Source organism: Harpegnathos saltator, unplaced genomic scaffold (assembly GCF_003227715.2).
Source record: "Harpegnathos saltator strain DR-91 unplaced genomic scaffold, Hsal_v8.6 scaffold81, whole genome shotgun sequence".
NCBI classification, from domain to species: Eukaryota; Metazoa; Arthropoda; class Insecta; order Hymenoptera; family Formicidae; genus Harpegnathos; species Harpegnathos saltator.
Genome location: NW_020230660.1, coordinates 175206 through 192769, shown reverse-complemented (window position 1 = coordinate 192769; position 17564 = coordinate 175206). Strand labels below are relative to the sequence as shown.

At 40.2% G+C, this 17564-nt stretch overlaps 6 protein-coding genes across 10 annotated transcripts; 4 read left to right on the top strand and 2 right to left on the bottom strand.

Moving 5' to 3' along the window:
- The first annotated feature begins 296 nt into the window (after positions 1-296).
- On the top strand, positions 297-2078 carry LOC105190730 (homocysteine S-methyltransferase). 2 transcript variants are annotated; one of them, XM_025306890.1, is made up of 2 exons: positions 297-1607; positions 1694-2078. In XM_025306890.1, the coding sequence occupies exons 1-2, from the start codon at positions 894-896 to the stop codon at positions 1814-1816; spliced, it is 837 nt and encodes a 278-aa protein (XP_025162675.1). In that variant the 5' UTR covers positions 297-893; the 3' UTR covers positions 1817-2078. The 2 variants fall into 2 exon arrangements, with proteins under 2 accessions (XP_025162675.1, XP_025162674.1); XM_025306889.1 differs by having other exon boundaries at positions 320-2078.
- Positions 2079-2203: 125 nt separating this feature from the next.
- LOC105190731 (uncharacterized) lies at positions 2204-5862 on the bottom strand. 3 transcript variants are annotated; one of them, XM_019844887.2, is made up of 10 exons: positions 5472-5860; positions 5177-5350; positions 4838-5093; positions 4397-4501; positions 4107-4291; positions 3785-3958; positions 3592-3657; positions 3173-3209; positions 2895-3072; positions 2204-2783 (listed from the first exon to the last, which is right to left on the bottom strand). In XM_019844887.2, the coding sequence occupies exons 1-10, from the start codon at positions 5553-5555 to the stop codon at positions 2660-2662; spliced, it is 1383 nt and encodes a 460-aa protein (XP_019700446.1). In that variant the 5' UTR covers positions 5556-5860; the 3' UTR covers positions 2204-2659. The 3 variants fall into 3 exon arrangements, with proteins under 3 accessions (XP_019700446.1, XP_011151934.1, XP_019700447.1); XM_011153632.3 differs by having other exon boundaries at positions 3173-3317; positions 5472-5859; XM_019844888.2 differs by lacking the exon at positions 2204-2783 and having other exon boundaries at positions 3013-3086; positions 3173-3317; positions 5472-5862.
- A 575-nt stretch (positions 5863-6437) lies between these two features.
- Pomp (proteasome maturation protein) lies at positions 6438-7742 on the top strand. The gene is made up of 5 exons (XM_011153634.3): positions 6438-6579; positions 6953-7053; positions 7142-7202; positions 7284-7459; positions 7549-7742. The coding sequence occupies exons 1-5, from the start codon at positions 6457-6459 to the stop codon at positions 7634-7636; spliced, it is 549 nt and encodes a 182-aa protein (XP_011151936.2). The 5' UTR covers positions 6438-6456; the 3' UTR covers positions 7637-7742.
- Positions 7743-8579: 837 nt separating this feature from the next.
- LOC105190733 (homocysteine S-methyltransferase) lies at positions 8580-10246 on the top strand. 2 transcript variants are annotated; one of them, XM_011153635.3, is made up of 2 exons: positions 8580-8778; positions 8866-10246. In XM_011153635.3, the coding sequence occupies exon 2, from the start codon at positions 9234-9236 to the stop codon at positions 10203-10205; it is 972 nt and encodes a 323-aa protein (XP_011151937.2). In that variant the 5' UTR covers positions 8580-8778; positions 8866-9233; the 3' UTR covers positions 10206-10246. The 2 variants fall into 2 exon arrangements, with proteins under 2 accessions (XP_011151937.2, XP_011151938.2); XM_011153636.3 differs by having other exon boundaries at positions 8848-10246.
- Positions 10239-12199, top strand: LOC105190734 (homocysteine S-methyltransferase YbgG). The gene has a single exon (XM_011153637.3). It carries the CDS (start codon positions 10961-10963, stop codon positions 11924-11926), a length of 966 nt encoding a protein of 321 aa, XP_011151939.1. The 5' UTR covers positions 10239-10960; the 3' UTR covers positions 11927-12199.
- A 158-nt stretch (positions 12200-12357) lies between these two features.
- On the bottom strand, positions 12358-17489 carry LeuRS (Leucyl-tRNA synthetase). The gene is made up of 16 exons (XM_011153638.3): positions 17393-17489; positions 16884-17096; positions 16567-16776; positions 16323-16484; positions 15994-16238; positions 15692-15917; positions 15400-15618; positions 14877-15330; positions 14673-14811; positions 14331-14601; positions 14018-14265; positions 13703-13937; positions 13366-13623; positions 13068-13283; positions 12756-12984; positions 12358-12639 (listed from the first exon to the last, which is right to left on the bottom strand). The coding sequence occupies exons 1-16, from the start codon at positions 17393-17395 to the stop codon at positions 12422-12424; spliced, it is 3546 nt and encodes a 1181-aa protein (XP_011151940.1). The 5' UTR covers positions 17396-17489; the 3' UTR covers positions 12358-12421.
- Positions 17490-17564: the final 75 nt, after the last annotated feature.

Genomic DNA, 17564 nt, shown 5'->3' with positions numbered 1-17564 from the left:
AATTGTACTATTAGATTAATAATAAGCGATACGATGGATAATAATTAGATCATTTATTTTAATGTCAACTTTTATTCTTATATCATTATTATTATTTACTACATATTATTGTATTTATATATTATATCATTTTGACATAGCGTTACATATTATTTTATCACTAAATATCTTTTTTATTATTCAATTTAATTATTATCTAATTATTATCTATTTTATCTAAAATTTTCTTAGTAAAGAATAAATGTGTGTGTGTGTGTGTGTGCGCCATATAATTTCTGCAAACCAAATGTATTGTTTATACAATTTCATTCTCTGCTGATGTGTGGTAAAAATCATTTTAATATTTCGATAGCGTTTACCAACGTTCAAAACATGAGGAGGATTCGCTCAAAAATGGACGAAAACCTCAAAGCACTTTGCGTATTTGGTATTCTCTTATTTTCAGAGCCTTCGTCTTCTTCGAAGAAGACCGTTAAGTAGTTAATATGTTGAGCATGATTATTATATCTCATAATTTGAAACGCGATGTTTACAATCTCGCCAAGTAAACGTCAATAACGAAGTATTACGTAACAACTCAGTAATATCCTCGATCAGAAGCAGATCTCTCGCATCAAACGATACAGGTTGAATCTCCGTCAGATGTCCGTATCCGTTTAATAATAAACTATAGCGAGCGAAACTTTCCCAGTGGCCAATTCGCGGCTGAGATTGCCGACGTGATGTGATGATGTGGTGAAGTCAGGAGAATTCTCCTCAGAGTTCACGCCGCGTTTTCAGACGCTCTCTTGTGCGAGGCATCTCTTTCGTATTCGAAGTCCGTCAGAGAACAGTCAGAGCCTAAACATTCCGTCCGGACATTAAGGAGCAAATATTCTGCGCTCGACGTCATAATGTTGCGACTACCAACGGTGCTGGACGGCGACTTCATCAGCCAGACAGCCGCTAACATGGGCAAAACCTCCATCGATGATCTACCCAGCATTCTGGCGACCGTCACCAACGAATCCACAATGTTCGACACGCACTTGGCATTCTTGCGTGCCGGTGCCAACATGATCAGGACGAACACATATCGGACGTCCGTGTACAACCTGAATCACTTCCTCGGCATCAATGTAAACAACAGTGCGTCCGTCATCACCAAGGCCGCGATGGCGGCCCGGAAGGCTGTGCTTACTCATCATTCCGAAACTAGCAATGATCCTACGAACCAAGAGGTCTTCCACAAAACTCGACCCTGGATAGTGGGCTCCTGCGGACCCTATGGCGCTTCATTGGGCGACGGCACAGAGTACACCGGTGCCTACGCGAAACACTTGTCGTTAGAAGACTTGATAGACTGGCATGAGCCGCGGGTGAGGGCGCTGTTGGACGCCGGCGTCGACATGCTGTCTCTGGGCTCGGTGCCGTGTGCGAAGGAGGCCGCGGCGTTCGTCGAGCTGATGCGGAACTTTCCGTCTACCCGAGTCTGGATCTCGTTCTACTGTTATAACGACCGTATCCTGGCGGACGGCAGTAATTTCCGGAAGATAGTCAAACACTGCTATAACAGGCTGGGTGACCAGATGATCGCGATCGGCGTCAGCTGCGTCGAGTCCAGCTTGGTGAAGCCCTTGTTCAACATTATCAACCGCGAGATATTTCCGCGCAAAATTCCTCTGCTGGTGTGTCCCGACAAAACTACTTACAGATTCAAAGAGGACTTCACCATGGAGACGACGGGCACGACGAGAAGCTTCTTCGAACTGCCCATATCGGATTGGCTGAACGACGGAGCGGGCATCATCGGCGGCTGCTGCGGCACACTCACTGACGACATCAAGTACATTCGCTCGGAAGTGGACAAGTACCAGGACAACGTGACAATAAAGCAGTGTCCTGTCAACAAGAATTGCTCCTTCAATCCTAGCGTGGACAAAGCGAAATTATGAGCTCGATATTTTGTGATACCTACCTCCGCATCTCTTCGTTATTAATGTTGATTAATTAAGTCAATGATGATTTATACGATCGCAGATAAGCGCGCCCGTTCTTGTAGCTAGCTGAACGTTCAACGAGGATGTTGATGCAACATACATTACAACATTTGCAACATATAATTACAAGGTCATGTAGCTGCAGACGATGATCTTCGAAGATAAGCGTAATATTTTGTTAATGCTCTTCTGATAATTTCGCTCGAAGTTCACATGTTGTTATGTTGTTCACTTATCACGCGATTATTGTGCCATTTCCAGAGAAGGGAGAAGGTAAAATAATAGGAGCATTTTATCAAGATCTCTCTCTCTCTCTCTCTTAATGTCAGAAATTAACATTGTACAATTTTTCTCCTATCTTTGATACAGTATTTATACTCTTTTCCATTCCTATCATTGATGTTGATTTATATATGAGATATAACAGAAATAGATAACAATTTATATTATATTTTCGGCAGATTATTTTTATGATAATAAACACACATGTGTAAGATAATATTTATTATTATTATTAATATATTATTACATCAGCGTAAATAATTGATGCTGTTGTGAGACGCGAGCGGTTCAGCAGTACATAAGTAGTTACACCTGCAAGATTTTATTGATTTATTTCTCTTCGTCGCGATCACTTTCGCCGTTCAACAAGTCGCTGGGAAAGAATTGAATCCTCGGATCTACATTTTAATATCTTCAGTAATTCGGATGGAATACGGCACGTCGTGTATCGTGGTGTTGCTGCGATAAAGATCGCGTCGTTTGACAACATCCTTGACCAAATTCTGCTTGTACGCGATCCATCTGAAACAGAAGCCCGAGCGACCAAAGAACCTCGTGAATCGCCACATTGATGATTAGAAGGTATCTCTCGAAACGTTGTTGCGAAACGCATCTCGGCAGAGTCAGCCGTACCTTCGATTCTGAACGAACTGATCGAAAAGCTGCTTCTTCGACGGGTACTTGGAGTCGATGAACAGTCTCACGCGGCCCCAGATGTTAGCGCGATTCTGCTCGAGCAACCAATATCGCGGTATAAGCAGGCATCGCACCGATGTGATCGCCACGATCCTCCGATGGAGCATGTTCTCGCCTAATTCAATAACCCTCGATACATCGAACGATACGCATTGTGTGCATTACGCCAAGACGTCCAAACGCCAAACGCACTCTGGCTTCTCTGTTTCTCTCACCTAGGCCGAAGCACGCACCCCGGGAGAACACGCACACCTGCATGAACACGGTCCGGACGTCAGCTGGGTAACGCAATTGCGACGTGACAGACGGCTGTTGCATCAACATCGCCGCGACATCGGTGATCTCGTGCCACGCTTTGATCTTGCTTATACATGATGTTCGTTATAAGACGCGTAAAATAATTAACTTGCCTTAACAATTAATGTTTCTATTCTGCTAAGTCATTGTTCGTTCAAGGAGTTCAGCGACTCGATCTAACCGATTAATTCGTGCCAGCTGTTTCAGTGTAAAATTAATCTTCTCTTATTTTAATGAAATTTATATTTTCAGTTGCGGAGGAAGTTGCTTCTTGCGCAAAGTACTCAATTCGATATAAATTTCTTCAGAAGAGAAGTATTTTATGCTAAATACTCACAACGTCGACGAGTGTGGTGGTAACAATACTCGACCGGTCGTTATCGGCTTGCGACTGAGCGTGCCGCTGCAATAAGGAAACGTGTCTACAATTACAACGAAAATGAGAAGAGAGAAGTCTCTGCTTGTTCCTTTGCAAAAATCATGGTCGACTGAAGTTACGACTGAAATTCCTACATTCACTTCCGACTTACCTTTCTCGGATGATGCGGTTGAAGCGAGTTGGAGGTGTCTGGATCGTACAGCTCGTATCGTGTTCCTCCGTAGGTGGAGTACTCGCGGACGAGCATGTGCTCGATGAGGCGACATTCGCCATTCAGGATGAAATGCACGTAATTCACCATGCCCGTGCCGTCGCCCAACAGGACCTCGAACATCAGACATTTTTCTCTTCATGTTTCTCATTCTCCCGCGCTTTGTTGTCGACGAGAAAACATCAACGATTCGTCATAATCACGGGGGACAGTAAAAGTCGGCGAAATGTTGCTCGTTTTACGTCACCTCGCGATCGTTTACCTCGTCGGCTTTAAAGTCCTTCAGCTTGCTCAGAATGCAACATTCTCGTGCCGTCTCGTCGCTCCACCATTTGAAGTAATTGAAGTGGACCAATGCGTCGCGAAGAGCGTGCCACTTCTTCAGCAGAACGTAGCGCAAGGTGCTGTCGAAGTCGTCCTGAGGTATGAGAATCAAGTCGACTGACGCTAAACGGCGCATCGACGCAAAACGAACAGAAGCGCTATGAGTCTCGACGGAAAATCCGCTGTCAGGCTGTCAGGTGAATTCACATAGTCTACGTTTCTACTGACTTTTGCTAATCACCGTAGACGTTCTTGGTATCGAGTGTAACAGCGCAATCTCGCCGAACATGTCGCCCGCTTGCAAGGTACCAACGTCCACGTCCTTCTCATCGCCTGATGAAGAGCGAATCACGTTTTAGAATTTTTTACATTTCAACTTTGCGGCCCACGTAACTTTTTATCATCGATCACATCATTGCTAACCGCTAGATTTCCGATAGCGATCCAGAAGTCAATTAGCGGTCAATATCTACCAGTGATCATATAGTGAAAGCTAAATACCTTTCTAATTTGCCAACTGAAATACGTTATACGTGACGCTCATATAAAAGAAGAATTATTTTTGAAATTAAAAGGGGCATGAAATGTAGGTCGCTGATTATTTGAGATCTTATGGGACCTGATTCTCTGTATCCCTAAATGCTCAAAAATAATCATACTTTTCCTCACCTGTCAATTCGTCGATTGTGACATTCATCAAGCTCACTACGCCACTCGCGATATAGTAGAGATTATTCGCCTTGCGACCTCGACGAACGATCATTCGATCAGCGGGTAGATACTGATAAAAACACACCGCTGCCAGATTCTCTCTCACGTCTTCCGGATACTTGGTGAATGCGCGCAGCTTCTTGATGAGTTCGTATATGTACGCTTTGTCCTCGGAGGACCTGTCGGACGGAGTCACCAGCAATATCGATCGGTCCTTGAATCAAACGCGGATCCTTCATAGCCATACATGCGTCTACGTGTTGTCAGAATGTATAAAATATACCCAAATACGCGTACCTTCAATGTCAGCAACTTCTTTTCTCTCTTTTGCTTCTCCTCAGTCATTTTGATATTGGTAGCCACGTCGTCGGTCGTCTCCTCAACTACTGGCTCCTCCATTATCCACTCTATATATTCCAAAACACGCCTTACCGCCGATCGAAACAAGTAACGGCCTTTTAACCTACGAACCTAAGCCGAAGATGCTGATGTTAAGCAAAATGAAGACAAAATATGCACGAATTTAGGGAAGTAATCATTCAAAATAATATTGTTGCTAGAAGAATCTGTTGTTGAAAAAATGTCTGCTTACCCTAACAGGTAGCAAAAGCTTCATCGACAGTAATCTACTGAACGATTGTCTCAAGGAACTCCTTCTCTTCACGTATACAGACATTGCGCTTGAAAATTTGAGGAACTCTGACGATCGCCTATGAGCAAAAGTTCTAGCCGCAAAATTTGTTACACTCACACAAACGAGCGGATTCCCAAAAGTCAGGAAGAGCCATAAGCTGAGCGACGCGTTTGATCGATTATCGTCATGCGTATTAATGTCTTCTGGTTGTGATTTCACGTTGTTGCTCGTGCGAATTTGTGCAATTATTTTCTAACGCGTGAACGTCATCAAAATTATAGCTGCAACTGAAAAAGCACATAAAATCCCAAAGTTTCTGTAGAATTATTTAAACATCACTTTAAATTCAATCAAGTTGAACCGATTTCAACATCTAAACTACTTCAATTCGTCTCATTGTGTGGTGGGACGAAATGTGATTTACTATGCTATAAAGTTTATAATTATAGCTGACCTTAGAGTGTTTTTTGTGAAATTTATGTACTAATTTTCTGAACATTACTAAATAAAATGAATTATTATTAAAAATAATAAAAATAAATAATGTTGATAAAAAATAATAGAATTATAATAGAAATAAAAAGAATCACACAAATAATATAATATATATATATTTATTTATTTATTTATCTCGGCTAAATTTATTCGGTATAATTCTTTGCTTGTTATAACACACACACACAAAATCGAGAAAATGAGCGAAATTTTAATTTGATAATTGTGGTCCGAGTCTCAGCTAAATTTATGGAAGCCGATAAATAGGAGTTTGAGTCTCGACTAAATGTTATGCAGATAGATAAAACTTTGGTTCGAGTCTCGGAAAAATATGCAGATAGTTAAAACTCTAGTTTGAGTCTTGGCTAAATTTATAGAAGCCAATAAATTAGGGTTCGAGTCTTAGCTAAATATATCTCTGGTGCTCAGTGAGCATTTGTAGTTCTGGATGCACAGTCATTGTTCTGTACTGTTTATGACATTCGCAGTGTTTGCAGCGCGTCATCAATTTCGTGTTTGTCATTTGTGTAAAGTGATTATTAATATACGTAAATTTAATAACATTAAAATGGTAATAATTAGAAATATTTTTCGAGAGTGTACTAACACTGTAAATAACTATATGTCTTTAATTATTTTATATTATATACTATAAACGTATGACAGGTTATATTGACAATGACAATCAGTTTTGATTAATCATTTAATTATAGATTTCATTATATTGTAAAGTTTTCTTAAAATTTTCATAGAGTAATAAATAATCGTGATTTATACTCGTATTTTACTTTACGAAAATAATTTATTTTTCGTGTTTAAACTATTACCTAACCTCTCACTGTTTTGTGTAATATATGAAAAATGTTAAAGTTTATCTTAAAACAAGTTATAAATATCTCGATAGGAACTGTGGAATTAGAGATTCATTTAATATAATTTTTTAGAGTTTTGGCTTACCATCAGTTATTCCTAAACCTACTGTACCAGAAAAATTTGACATTCAAGAAGGAAGTAGCTATGGAATATCTAATCCTATGATATCAGGGTATAGAAATATATTAAAGTTAAAGTTTGAGAATTGTGTCCATTAAATTAGTCTCTGAAACTGATATTATACTTGTTTTTCTCTTTAGTTTATCAGCAATCAAACAGAATATTGGTTATACACATCCACTGCAAGCTTCAGAAAAGAATGTAAGTTATCTTATATTTTATTAACAAAATCATCATCATATAATAGAATTTTGATTGGTAATGATTGCATTTGTATTTCAGTATCAAAAGAACCAAGATCGTATGGACATGGTATTACTTAGGAACAGTCAAGGATTACATGCACCATTACGTTTTGCAATGGAATTAAAAGCAGCTGAGAAAATTGGAAGGCTTCCATTCTTACCGTCATCTAACGTGATGCGAGATATTCTGCTTGGAAGAGACCAAGATATAGGGTACAATTTTTATAACATAATAATTTTTGTGGATAAATCAATGTGAGAGAGTAATACTCAATTATTTTTTTCTTAATACTTTTTTTCAGATTTCAAGATATCTTCAATATTCCTGAATTCAGAGAACAAATGGGAGAACCACATGCTGTTGTAGAAAGTCACTTTGGAATATTATAAAAAGTAAGCTCACAAGAATTTCTTTTCAAGAGAAACACAAATTTATGATATAACTTGTTTGCTAATTAAGAAAAATAAATATAGTAACTTTTGAGTTCAACACATACACTCTTCACTTCTTTATTTTGGAGATGTATCTCTATTCTGGGGAATCTCTCCATCCTTTATTTATTACCCCAATGTTTAATGGGACTAAATATTAATGTCGTATTAATTTGTATAATATTGAATCTTCGTGAAAATCATATTAAACCAAACTAGTAGAATCTAACGCAAGTATTGCTTCTTTTTGCATCTGTTTTTTGATATCGACGTTTTCAAAAAATCACACAAGTAACGGACGAACAAAGTTCAGAAGATAGTCGATTTCGACAAAAAATGCTTTGCAAAAATGAGTGTTACGATTGATCAAAGTTAATCGGATATTTATGCAACATCTAATAAAATTTCGCAAATGATGTTTCGCTCGGTATAAACGAACGAGCATAAAGTATGCTATTAATTAACGCGACAAATAAACAAAGTGACTCTTAAGTGAGAATTTAATATAATGCACCCATACTTATGGAATGACATTCAATGTTGCAAACAGGATGTTCACATGACGATAAGCAGATAATGAAATTTTATTACCATTGGACTTTACAATCAGGCTCATATGTTAGTAACAAAAAGTAGCTTACAACCAGTTTTCTCCGGATCTTGTATTCCATAAGTAGACAGCTTAGTTATTTATTAATATTTAACTGTCATACCAAACTTTGTAGTTGACTTATAAGGCAATAGATAATTAACAATTTTAACTGTAGAATTTTCTGCCATTCTTTCGTTCGTATTTGTGTAAAAAGATCAATACGAAATGATTTGCTTTATGAGAAAAGAATATGAGTTTCAATTTTCATTATGCCAGATTTAGACTTAATCGTACAAACATTTGTTTAATAAAACGATGAAGATTGCAGAGAGCAATCTGCATATTTAACAAATCTTTACGGACTTTGTTATGTCTCGTTTATCTCGACACACGTATTGCTCGTGTCAGTAATATATTATCATTCTCAACGTCGTAATGCAAGAACAAGATGGCCGCGGCGAAGAATCAGACACGTTAATAATATACCATATCACCAATAATAACCCAGGTATTTATCGATTGTTTATGTTTTGCTCGGTAACAATACGATAGATAGATTCTCCTTAGCGATTCGTAGTCTTCTTTTTCTTTTCAGACAGAAGAAAAATATCCATAAGACATTGAAAGCTTATTCTAACCAAAACTTAGTGATAAGAAGTTTATCGATGCATATGACCTTAAACCGCTTCATCTCAACCATTCACCCAAGAGAACGTTAGAAAACAGTCCTAAGCATAGAGAGGAATAGAAACAACGCTTTCTTCTTGATGTTACTGCATCTGAACATCGTATTTCCAACAAGTAGACCATTAATACATACAAGCTTGAGCTATACTTCAGGTTGAAGATCATCAAATGAAAAACTGTATGAAGTCAGAGAGAAATCTGAAAACGAGACAGATCATAATCGCGTAACGGAAGCAATAATCATTGAATCCAGTTATCCTGAAACGTTAATCAGCGATGACGCAATGCGCCAAGGTGCTAGACGGCGGCTTTTCCAGCCAATTGTCCCGCCATGTGGGCGCTAAATTCGACGACGACCCGTTGTGGACGGCGCGGTTCCTCCAGACCAACCCATCAGCTGTGTACAACACGCACCTGGACTATCTGCGTGCCGGTGCTGAGATAATCGAGACCAACACATATCAGGCATCGGTGCCAGGTCTCATGAAGTACCTAAACATCAGCATGGACGAGAGTCTAGCCTTGCTTGCCAAGGCCGTAGAGCTGGCTAAACAAGCAGTAGTTACTTATATGAAGGAAAATACAGCAAACGACAAGCAAGGTGGCGAGAAGCCGTTGGTGGCTGGCTCATGCGGGCCCTATGGCGCTTGTCTGCACGACAAGTCGGAGTACACCGGCGCTTACGGGAAGAGCATGTCGCGCCAAGAACTGATGGACTGGCATAGACCGCGTATACAAGCATTACTGGACGCCGGTGTTGATCTCTTGGCTCTGGAGACTATACCTTACGCAGAAGAAGCGGACGCGTTGGTGGAGCTGTTGCGGGAGTTTCCACGAGCTCGCGCCTGGCTTTCGTTTTCTTGCCGCGACGACCGGCATATAGCGGACGGCAGTGACTTCCGGGAGGTGGCTGTGCGTTGCTACCGAGCCCTGCCCGAGCAGGTTGTAGCGGTCGGCGTCAACTGCGTGCCGCCGAATTACGTGAAGACCTTATTGCAGGGAATCAATAAAGAAGAGCGTTCGCAGGACTTCATCCCTTTGATAGTGTATCCTAACAGAGGCGGCTGTTATTCCGAGACCGACGAGTGGATACCGGTCCCGGATGATCAGCGTATTAATCTACCTGTGTTGGACTGGCTTGACTTGGGGGTACGATACATCGGCGGCTGCTGTAAGGTTTTCGCGGAGGACATTGGCGCGATCCGCTCGTTGGTGAATCGCTGTCATCCCGCAGAACAGCGACACTGACTTCAAACGACATATCACGAAATAATGAAGTCGTATCTTCTGGGGAAAAAGAGACTCTCTGCGACTCGGGGATAAATGATACGAAAATGTATTTTGGGAGAACAAACACAATGTTGCTGACGGATTTCGACGCGCAAACACATCGATAACAATGGCGCGATGCATTCTCATAGGCTGTCGCGAATTATTTGTCAAGTTGATCGAATTCAAGTGGAAGCCCACATTAAGCATTTCTTGTCGTTTCATTCCCGTGAATTCTGCTCTGTACAAAATTCATATCCTGTTGCGTTATCCACTTAGATTAAACGCCGACCTTTGGCATTAAGTCTATCCCGTGAGGTCATCCAACGGCGAACGGTCCACTCGCGGATATCGCGAGACGACGACGTCGTCCCGCCCCTCCTTTCCCTTCGCCAAATACCTGCCAATAAACCAGCCATGTTGTACAAACGCGCCAGATAACGCGCGTGATGCAACGATCTAGCGGACATGCGCGACGCGGAAGACACGACTCTTGTAATCTCTGGCCGAGCGTATAAGTGCCGGGCGTACAACTGATATTCATATTGTCGCTGAAGCATGCGACGTGATTGAGACGCAGTAAGAACTTCTTTTTTATCGTGAGCCAACGACGGTCAGGCTGAGACGAAACGTATCTTCTCACTGGTACTCTCAACACCGGTACCACCAAGCGCCCTCGGGGAGAACTTCGCGAAAATTGTAGAACTACTTGAGATATACAACGGAACCGAAGCATGTCGAAGATAAAAGTGCTGGACGGTGGATTCTCCACACAGCTGTCCACCCATGTGGGCGACAGGATCGACGGCGATCCGCTATGGACGGCGCGGTTCCTCATAACGGACCCAAATGCTGTGTTCGCCACTCACTTGGACTTCCTGAGAGCCGGCGCCGATATCATACAAACGAACACGTATCAGGCGACGATCGACGGTTTCGTCAAGTACGTGGGCATCAGCGAAGAAGAGAGCCTCGAGATAATCCGCAGAGCCGTTGATTACGCTAAAAACGCAGTGAACGCCTACACCAAAGAGATAGCGGACGATGAGAGCATAATGAGCCGCAACAAGCCGTTGATCGCTGGATCCTGCGGGCCCTATGGCGCCTGCCAGCACGACGGCTCGGAGTACACCGGCTCGTACGGGACTCGTGTGTCGAAAGAATTCTTGATCAATTGGCACCGGCCCCGTGTGCGCGCGTTGCTGGAGGAAGGTGTCAGTCTGTTGGCGATAGAGACGATACCTTGCGAGCGCGAAGCGGACGCCGTGGTCGAGCTGTTGAAGGAGTTCCCGGATGCACGCGCATGGCTGTCCTTTTCGTGCCGCGACGATGGCAAGAACCTGGCGGACGGCACCAGCTTCCGGGAGACCGCTGTGAGATGCTACAAGAACGCTCTACCTGGACAGATAATAGCGGTCGGTGTTAATTGCATCGCTCCGCAGCACGTCACCTCTCTGTTGAAAGGCGTGAATAAAGGCAACACCGATGACAATCTCATACCATTGGTGGTGTACCCTAACAGTGGAGAAAAGTACCTGGTGACGGAGGGATGGAAGAAGTGCGGGGAAGCTCCCTCTCTGCACGAGTTCATCGACGAATGGCTGGACCTTGGCGTCCGCTACATCGGCGGCTGCTGCAGAACATGCGCCGTGGACGTCAAGCGGATTAAATCCAAGGTGGATCATCGCCGAGCGACGTAGAGATCGACGTCGACTTGGTGATTATCAAAAAGTGCTCCGAATACATTTTCAGCGTCGCTTGATGACGATACGTCGCGCTTATTCACGATATTATACGCTACTTGCCTTGCGAGGCAAGATACTCTGGTACTTCGTTAGAAATATGTGTCATGTTGCAAAAATTTTAATACATTTTTTTTATTGATGTTCAGATAACATAGTTCCCAGATATAAGAACGTTATCCTGTCGAGTGTGTACAAAAAGATGTCAATAATATATACGAATAAATATTACGAGGAGTTTTGCAGCATGCTTTTCCTATTCTTACTTGAATATAATAAAACGTATCTTCTTATTTTTTATAAATGCATATTTAACTTGCATTCAATACTGTTCGAGAAATCTGTCTTGACGTATTTTTCTTCCCCGCCTTCATCATTTCAGGAATAATTTATTATATACTCATATACAATGTAATGATCTAAATGTTTTCGACATGATCAAGCGCACATCGTCTAATTTTCCAGAGATCTATCGATGTATACTAATTGCTCGCCTATTGAGTACACGTTACCCGCAACGTTAACTTCGACATTACCCGTTTCCGTATTTACATTAAATACAGAGTCCGCTGAAATTTCAATCATCCCCTTGGAAGTCTCCCCTGACACTGGTTTTATCCTAGGTCCCATCACTGGATCCTCGTATCGATACAACGCGATCAAAGCGGGATCTACATACAAAAATAGAACTATAAAACTCGCATTACAGATAATAGACCCATCAATTGATATCGTCAATTGATGCACGTGTAGAAGTAGTTAAGGTCACATAGAAGTAGTCAAATACCTTTTATACATTTATATTGCTTCACGATACGAGATACGATATCTGAGGCTGTATCAGCTTGCGAGACATTTATAGATAATTCGAATAAACCGCAATAGCTTTGTGGATTAATAATGCGTACTGGAATTGCAGCCTTGTCAAAGAAATCCATGTACGGAGCGCCCGGGCAACATTCTCTCTTCGTTCTCTCTGGGGCTTCGTCTGTGTACTTTATGGTAATTTCATCGAGCTAATGATGAATGAAACAGAAATATAGTAATACATGTTTGCACATATATATGAGTCATCGAAAATTACACAGAGACTGCTTACACCTAGTGTATTCTTGAGATAATCCTTATTGCTCTCGAGCACATCGAACTCGTTAAAGTCGAGCGTCAAGTTTAGCACGCTAAGACCAGCGACTTCCACTTTTTCCTTCATCATTTGCGCGAACGGCATTACCCTTTTCATGTACTTTTTCAATTCGGTTTTGCCTGCCAACTCCTTGGCGAGTTCTCTATTGTCAGGTAATTTATTCCCATTTTTCTGAATGAATGAGAACATTGGTAGAAAACATAGAAAAAGAAAAAAAGATCAAACGTTACATTGCATCGAAGCCGTTACTTACAAAATACATCTCTCTCATGCTCGTGAGGATGACTCTTTGCCAAAGTGGGTAAGTCTTAGCCACCCAGATAATTCCTTGCGTGGGTTTCTTCGCGACGGATATATCGCCCTTTCCCTTTGAAGACTTCTTTGGCGTCATATAATCTTGCAGAAGAATTCTAAACGCATGAGTTGCATTTACCAGATATTGCGACGATTTGATAAGAATCTCGTTTATTTTCCCCAGCGCGGGCCATCTTGCATTCAGTATGCTCCCGTCCTAGAAAGTATTTACCGATTACGTCTTCGCATAAGACACTAATTTATCGATATCTTTATAGCATTAAAAACACAATTACTTTTCCAATTAGTCCCCATATGTACTCGCAAACATGCGGACAAATGGGAGATAAGATAATGACTTGGAACTCTATATACTTCATAATAAGTATCCAGTTGATACCGTCCAATACGCTCAATTGCAAATATCTATCCCTGGCCGTTTGAAACTCGAAAAATCCTGTCTTAAGGGCTTCCTTGTAAAGCATCCGCGAATAATTCTCGCCAGTCTCTCGAATTTTCCAATTCATCTCGCTAAATGGTATAAAAAAAAAATGTATTTCAGACAGATTCAGCACATTAAAAATACACCTCTTAAAGACTATTAAAGATACCTCTCGAAGACTTTGTCATTGAAAGTGCACGGTTCTCCTTGTCTAAATGAATCTTTCGTAGCTAACACCTCTTTGACCCATTCTATGAAATTGTACAATTTAAAAATTCCCGCATCGGCTGTAATTTCGACGAAATTAGCATCCTCCACGGAATCGCCGGAATCAGCCAAACAAAGGCGCATCCCGTCGGCCGAGAACTTCTCTACAGCTTCAGCAAGCGTTAAAAAGTTGCCCTCTGATTTGGACATCTATCGAAATGGCAATTAAAATATCACGTACAAAGAAATGTTTCAAGTTTATAATTGTGCGTTACCTTTGTCGAATTCAAGAGCAAATGACCATTCGCTCGAATTCCTTGCGGCCACATTTCAGGTTCATTCGGCCACATAGCTGTATGATTGTAAAGGAAGTAAGTGAAGTGGTTTGGTACGAGATCTTTCCCCGATACTCTCAGATCTACCGGATACCAGTACTGAAACTCGTGCCTCATATGATCCAAAACCGTTCTCTTTATGTTGCTCTCGGGTAATTTAGCATCTTTGAAGAAGATATAATCCCACACTTCCGAAGTCATATCGCTAGCTCTAACAATCAAATGTCATTGAATATAGATGAAACTATTAATTGTTAAAAAGCTGACTTCAATTTCGCTTACTTTATTCCGTATACATTAGGCTTATCTCCCTTGAATGATCCACCTTGCAAGAAATGCGCTATCGTATAGTAAGCCATGTATATAGTGGAATCAGATAAAGATTCTATCAGCCAATTTTCATCCCACGGTAACTTGGTGCCTAAATATTCGAAATAGAGGAATGATTATAATCAAAATGTAGTTTTACAGATAACGGATATTTACCGAGCCCATACGTTCTGGAACATGCATGTTCGTGAAGCCAATCGAGACAAACAGTGAAATTCTTTCGAACTTCATCGTGAAAGGTGTTGAGATTCTTCAAAGCTTCCAATGTCTGCTTCTTCCAATTCTCTTCGCCATAATCCAAATACCACTGATTGCACAGAGCTACGACACATTCATCATTCGACCTCGAAATGATCGTTTTCTCTGGTTCATAATAGATCACTGCTTCGCCGTTGTCAATCATCTCCTTTTGAACTAACTTCTTGATATCTTGTATCTTCTTGCCCTTATGCGGACCTACTAACAACACACCGTCATAAAATCCTTTCATGTATGCTATCTTCTTAGCCTCCATAAGTTTGATCTTGTCATTTGGAGACTGAATCTTTAACTGGTCGCACAATTGCACCGCCACTAAATTGCCAAGTTCCGGGACATCGATGATTGGTATCTAACGCACAAAGATACAAATTGTATTGTCTATCTACCATTGCTATAAGTGATCGATTACTATTCTTACTGGATCGTACGGCAACACCATCTCATCGGTGATTCCGTGCGTCTTTCTAAGTGGCTGTTTATTTTTCAGTTCTGTTAATGCGGCATAATCATCGGGCGAATCGCTGGGAACAGAAGTTACGATACCGGTACCTTTATCTTCTTGTATCGTCAACATCGGCAATGCATAGATCACATTGTTAAAAGTGAGAGGGGCTTTCAATGGTAGTCCCAATATATCCTGAAAATATCAGTTTTTTACTTAGATTTTACAGATGAAATTAATTTTTATCAAACGAATAAATAGATCATACTTTGCCAGTGAGCTTCAGAAGCACATTTATCTTCCCCTCCTCTTTGAAGAAATTTTGATAAGACATATTCCTTGCCGCACGTTCCGTAGAAATGTATACATCTCCAGATGTTAAAGCATATGCTATGTAATTCATACTTGGATGCACCCAACAATTCGTTTGACCATACATTGTCTCAGGTCTCAAAGTTGCAGCTACGAGATAGACTGGTTTACCACAAAGTTTCCTAAAATAATATCCATTTTACAAAGCTAATTCTCAAAAATTAAGGCAGATAGACAATTTAATATAAGAAATATTACTCAAGTTGCTGAGGATAAGGTTCCTGTACTTTCATCTTGATCAATGTGTACTCTTGTGGTTCAACACCTTCGCCGGAAGATCTATCGTGATCCATGCAAGGTTGTCCGTCTTTCGGTGAATAAATGGTATATCTTTTTCCATACTTAATCTTGTTCCTGGATTTCAAATGCTTATATTGCCAGCGTACAAAAGAGTCATAAAATGGATTTGCATCTGTTGTAATGAAAGTCCTTCGCCAATCCACCTGAAACAATATTAAATATCAGTTTGGATGTACAAGTTTTAGAAGGCAATAATCTAAGAACCATCATTGAATTATATATCTTACATGTAGCCCAACAGATTTTAAGTCTTGCACAGCAAGTGGTGGAAAGTAGTCCAACCAGTATGCAGCATCTGTGAAATTCTTAATTTCCTCATCTTTTAGACCAAGGGCTTGCATAATTTGCCATTGATATTTGACTGAGTCTACTTTGGCAACTGCTTTGCTCTGAAATTCATATCAATTATTCTTAATTCTTTCATAAACATATATAACATTACTCTATTGTGCTTTAACATTTTCTCTTTACTTTTTTTCCTTTGCTTTTATCTTTTGGTATTACATCATCCACTTGTTCTTCTACTGTCTCTAATTCCTCAGGAAATTGTGGTGGATAGCCATATAATTCTATTTCTCTTTTCAATTTATCAGCACATGCCTTAATAGGCATACCAGTACAATGAAAGCCAAAAGGAAAAAGTACTCTTTTTCCAAGTAAACGATTGTATCTAATTGCAAACTAACAATATTTATTATTATGTGTATAATCATTATATATTATATATATTGTTCGAGATAATATAAGGCTCTATAAATAGCTGTAAATAGCAGTAAATGGATATATACTTCACATTTTGATAATGAGAAAGTATGACCCAGATGGAGACGTCCATTCATGTACGGATATGGAAAAGTTCCAAAGAACTTTTCATCTGATGACTTCTTATCCTCCAAAGGTGCATCCTCTTCATATATCTTTGCTGCCTCCCATTTTGCTTGTATCTTTCTCTCAATTTGTTGAAGATACTCAACTTTAAAAGTTCCTTTCCTTTTTGTGGTCTATCATACAAAAGACTAATTTTTAGCAATTTTTAGCAGTTAGCTTTTTAAGAATAAAATATATAGATAGAAAAGCATATGATATATACTACATTAGGGAAATTAAATAATAGAACAATTACCATTGTTTTTTATATTTACAATAACTAAAGATTGTAACGAACTACGGATATCAACGAACAGGTTAAGAGAGTTGAACATGAATCAGCTTTCACATAGTGCAATGCAAATATTTTTATAAGTAATTTATATAAATAATAGAAATGGCAAATTTCAATATCCGTTAATGTGCTTACCATTTTAATTATATTTAACGTATATAATAATTAGCTATTATACGGCGGCTATCGGCATACGGCACAAATCACACGATGCGAAACACGTGGATAGCACTACGCTACTCATTCTCAAACCTGTTTTTTTTTTGTAATATATTAAGTTACACTTTTTGCCATTAATAAGCATATA

Bases quoted from the DNA above. Each gene is read 5' to 3' on its own strand.
- LOC105190730 (XM_025306889.1), top strand. From the start codon at position 894: ATGTTGCGACTACCAACGGTGCTGGACGGCGACTTCATCAGCCAGACA.
- LOC105190731 (XM_011153632.3), bottom strand. From the start codon at position 5,555: ATGTCTGTATACGTGAAGAGAAGGAGTTCCTTGAGACAATCGTTCAGT. The intron at 4,502-4,837 runs GTGAGGAAAAGT...GCTCTTCATCAG, and splicing joins CACAATCGACGAATTGACAG to GCGATGAGAAGGACGTGGAC. The intron at 3,318-3,591 runs GTGAGTATTTAG...TGTATAAGCAAG, and splicing joins CCACCACACTCGTCGACGTT to ATCAAAGCGTGGCACGAGAT.
- Pomp (XM_011153634.3), top strand. From the start codon at position 6,457: ATGCACAGTCATTGTTCTGTACTGTTTATGACATTCGCAGTGTTTGCA. The intron at 7,054-7,141 runs GTATAGAAATAT...TTTTCTCTTTAG, and splicing joins TCTAATCCTATGATATCAGG to TTTATCAGCAATCAAACAGA. The intron at 7,460-7,548 runs GTACAATTTTTA...ACTTTTTTTCAG, and splicing joins GGAAGAGACCAAGATATAGG to ATTTCAAGATATCTTCAATA.
- LOC105190733 (XM_011153635.3), top strand. From the start codon at position 9,234: ATGACGCAATGCGCCAAGGTGCTAGACGGCGGCTTTTCCAGCCAATTG.
- LOC105190734 (XM_011153637.3), top strand. From the start codon at position 10,961: ATGTCGAAGATAAAAGTGCTGGACGGTGGATTCTCCACACAGCTGTCC.
- LeuRS (XM_011153638.3), bottom strand. The intron at 16,777-16,883 runs GTATATATCCAT...AAATATTGTTAG, and splicing joins TCTCATTATCAAAATGTGAA to TTTGCAATTAGATACAATCG. The intron at 15,331-15,399 runs GTAAGAATAGTA...TTTGTGCGTTAG, and splicing joins TGGTGTTGCCGTACGATCCA to ATACCAATCATCGATGTCCC.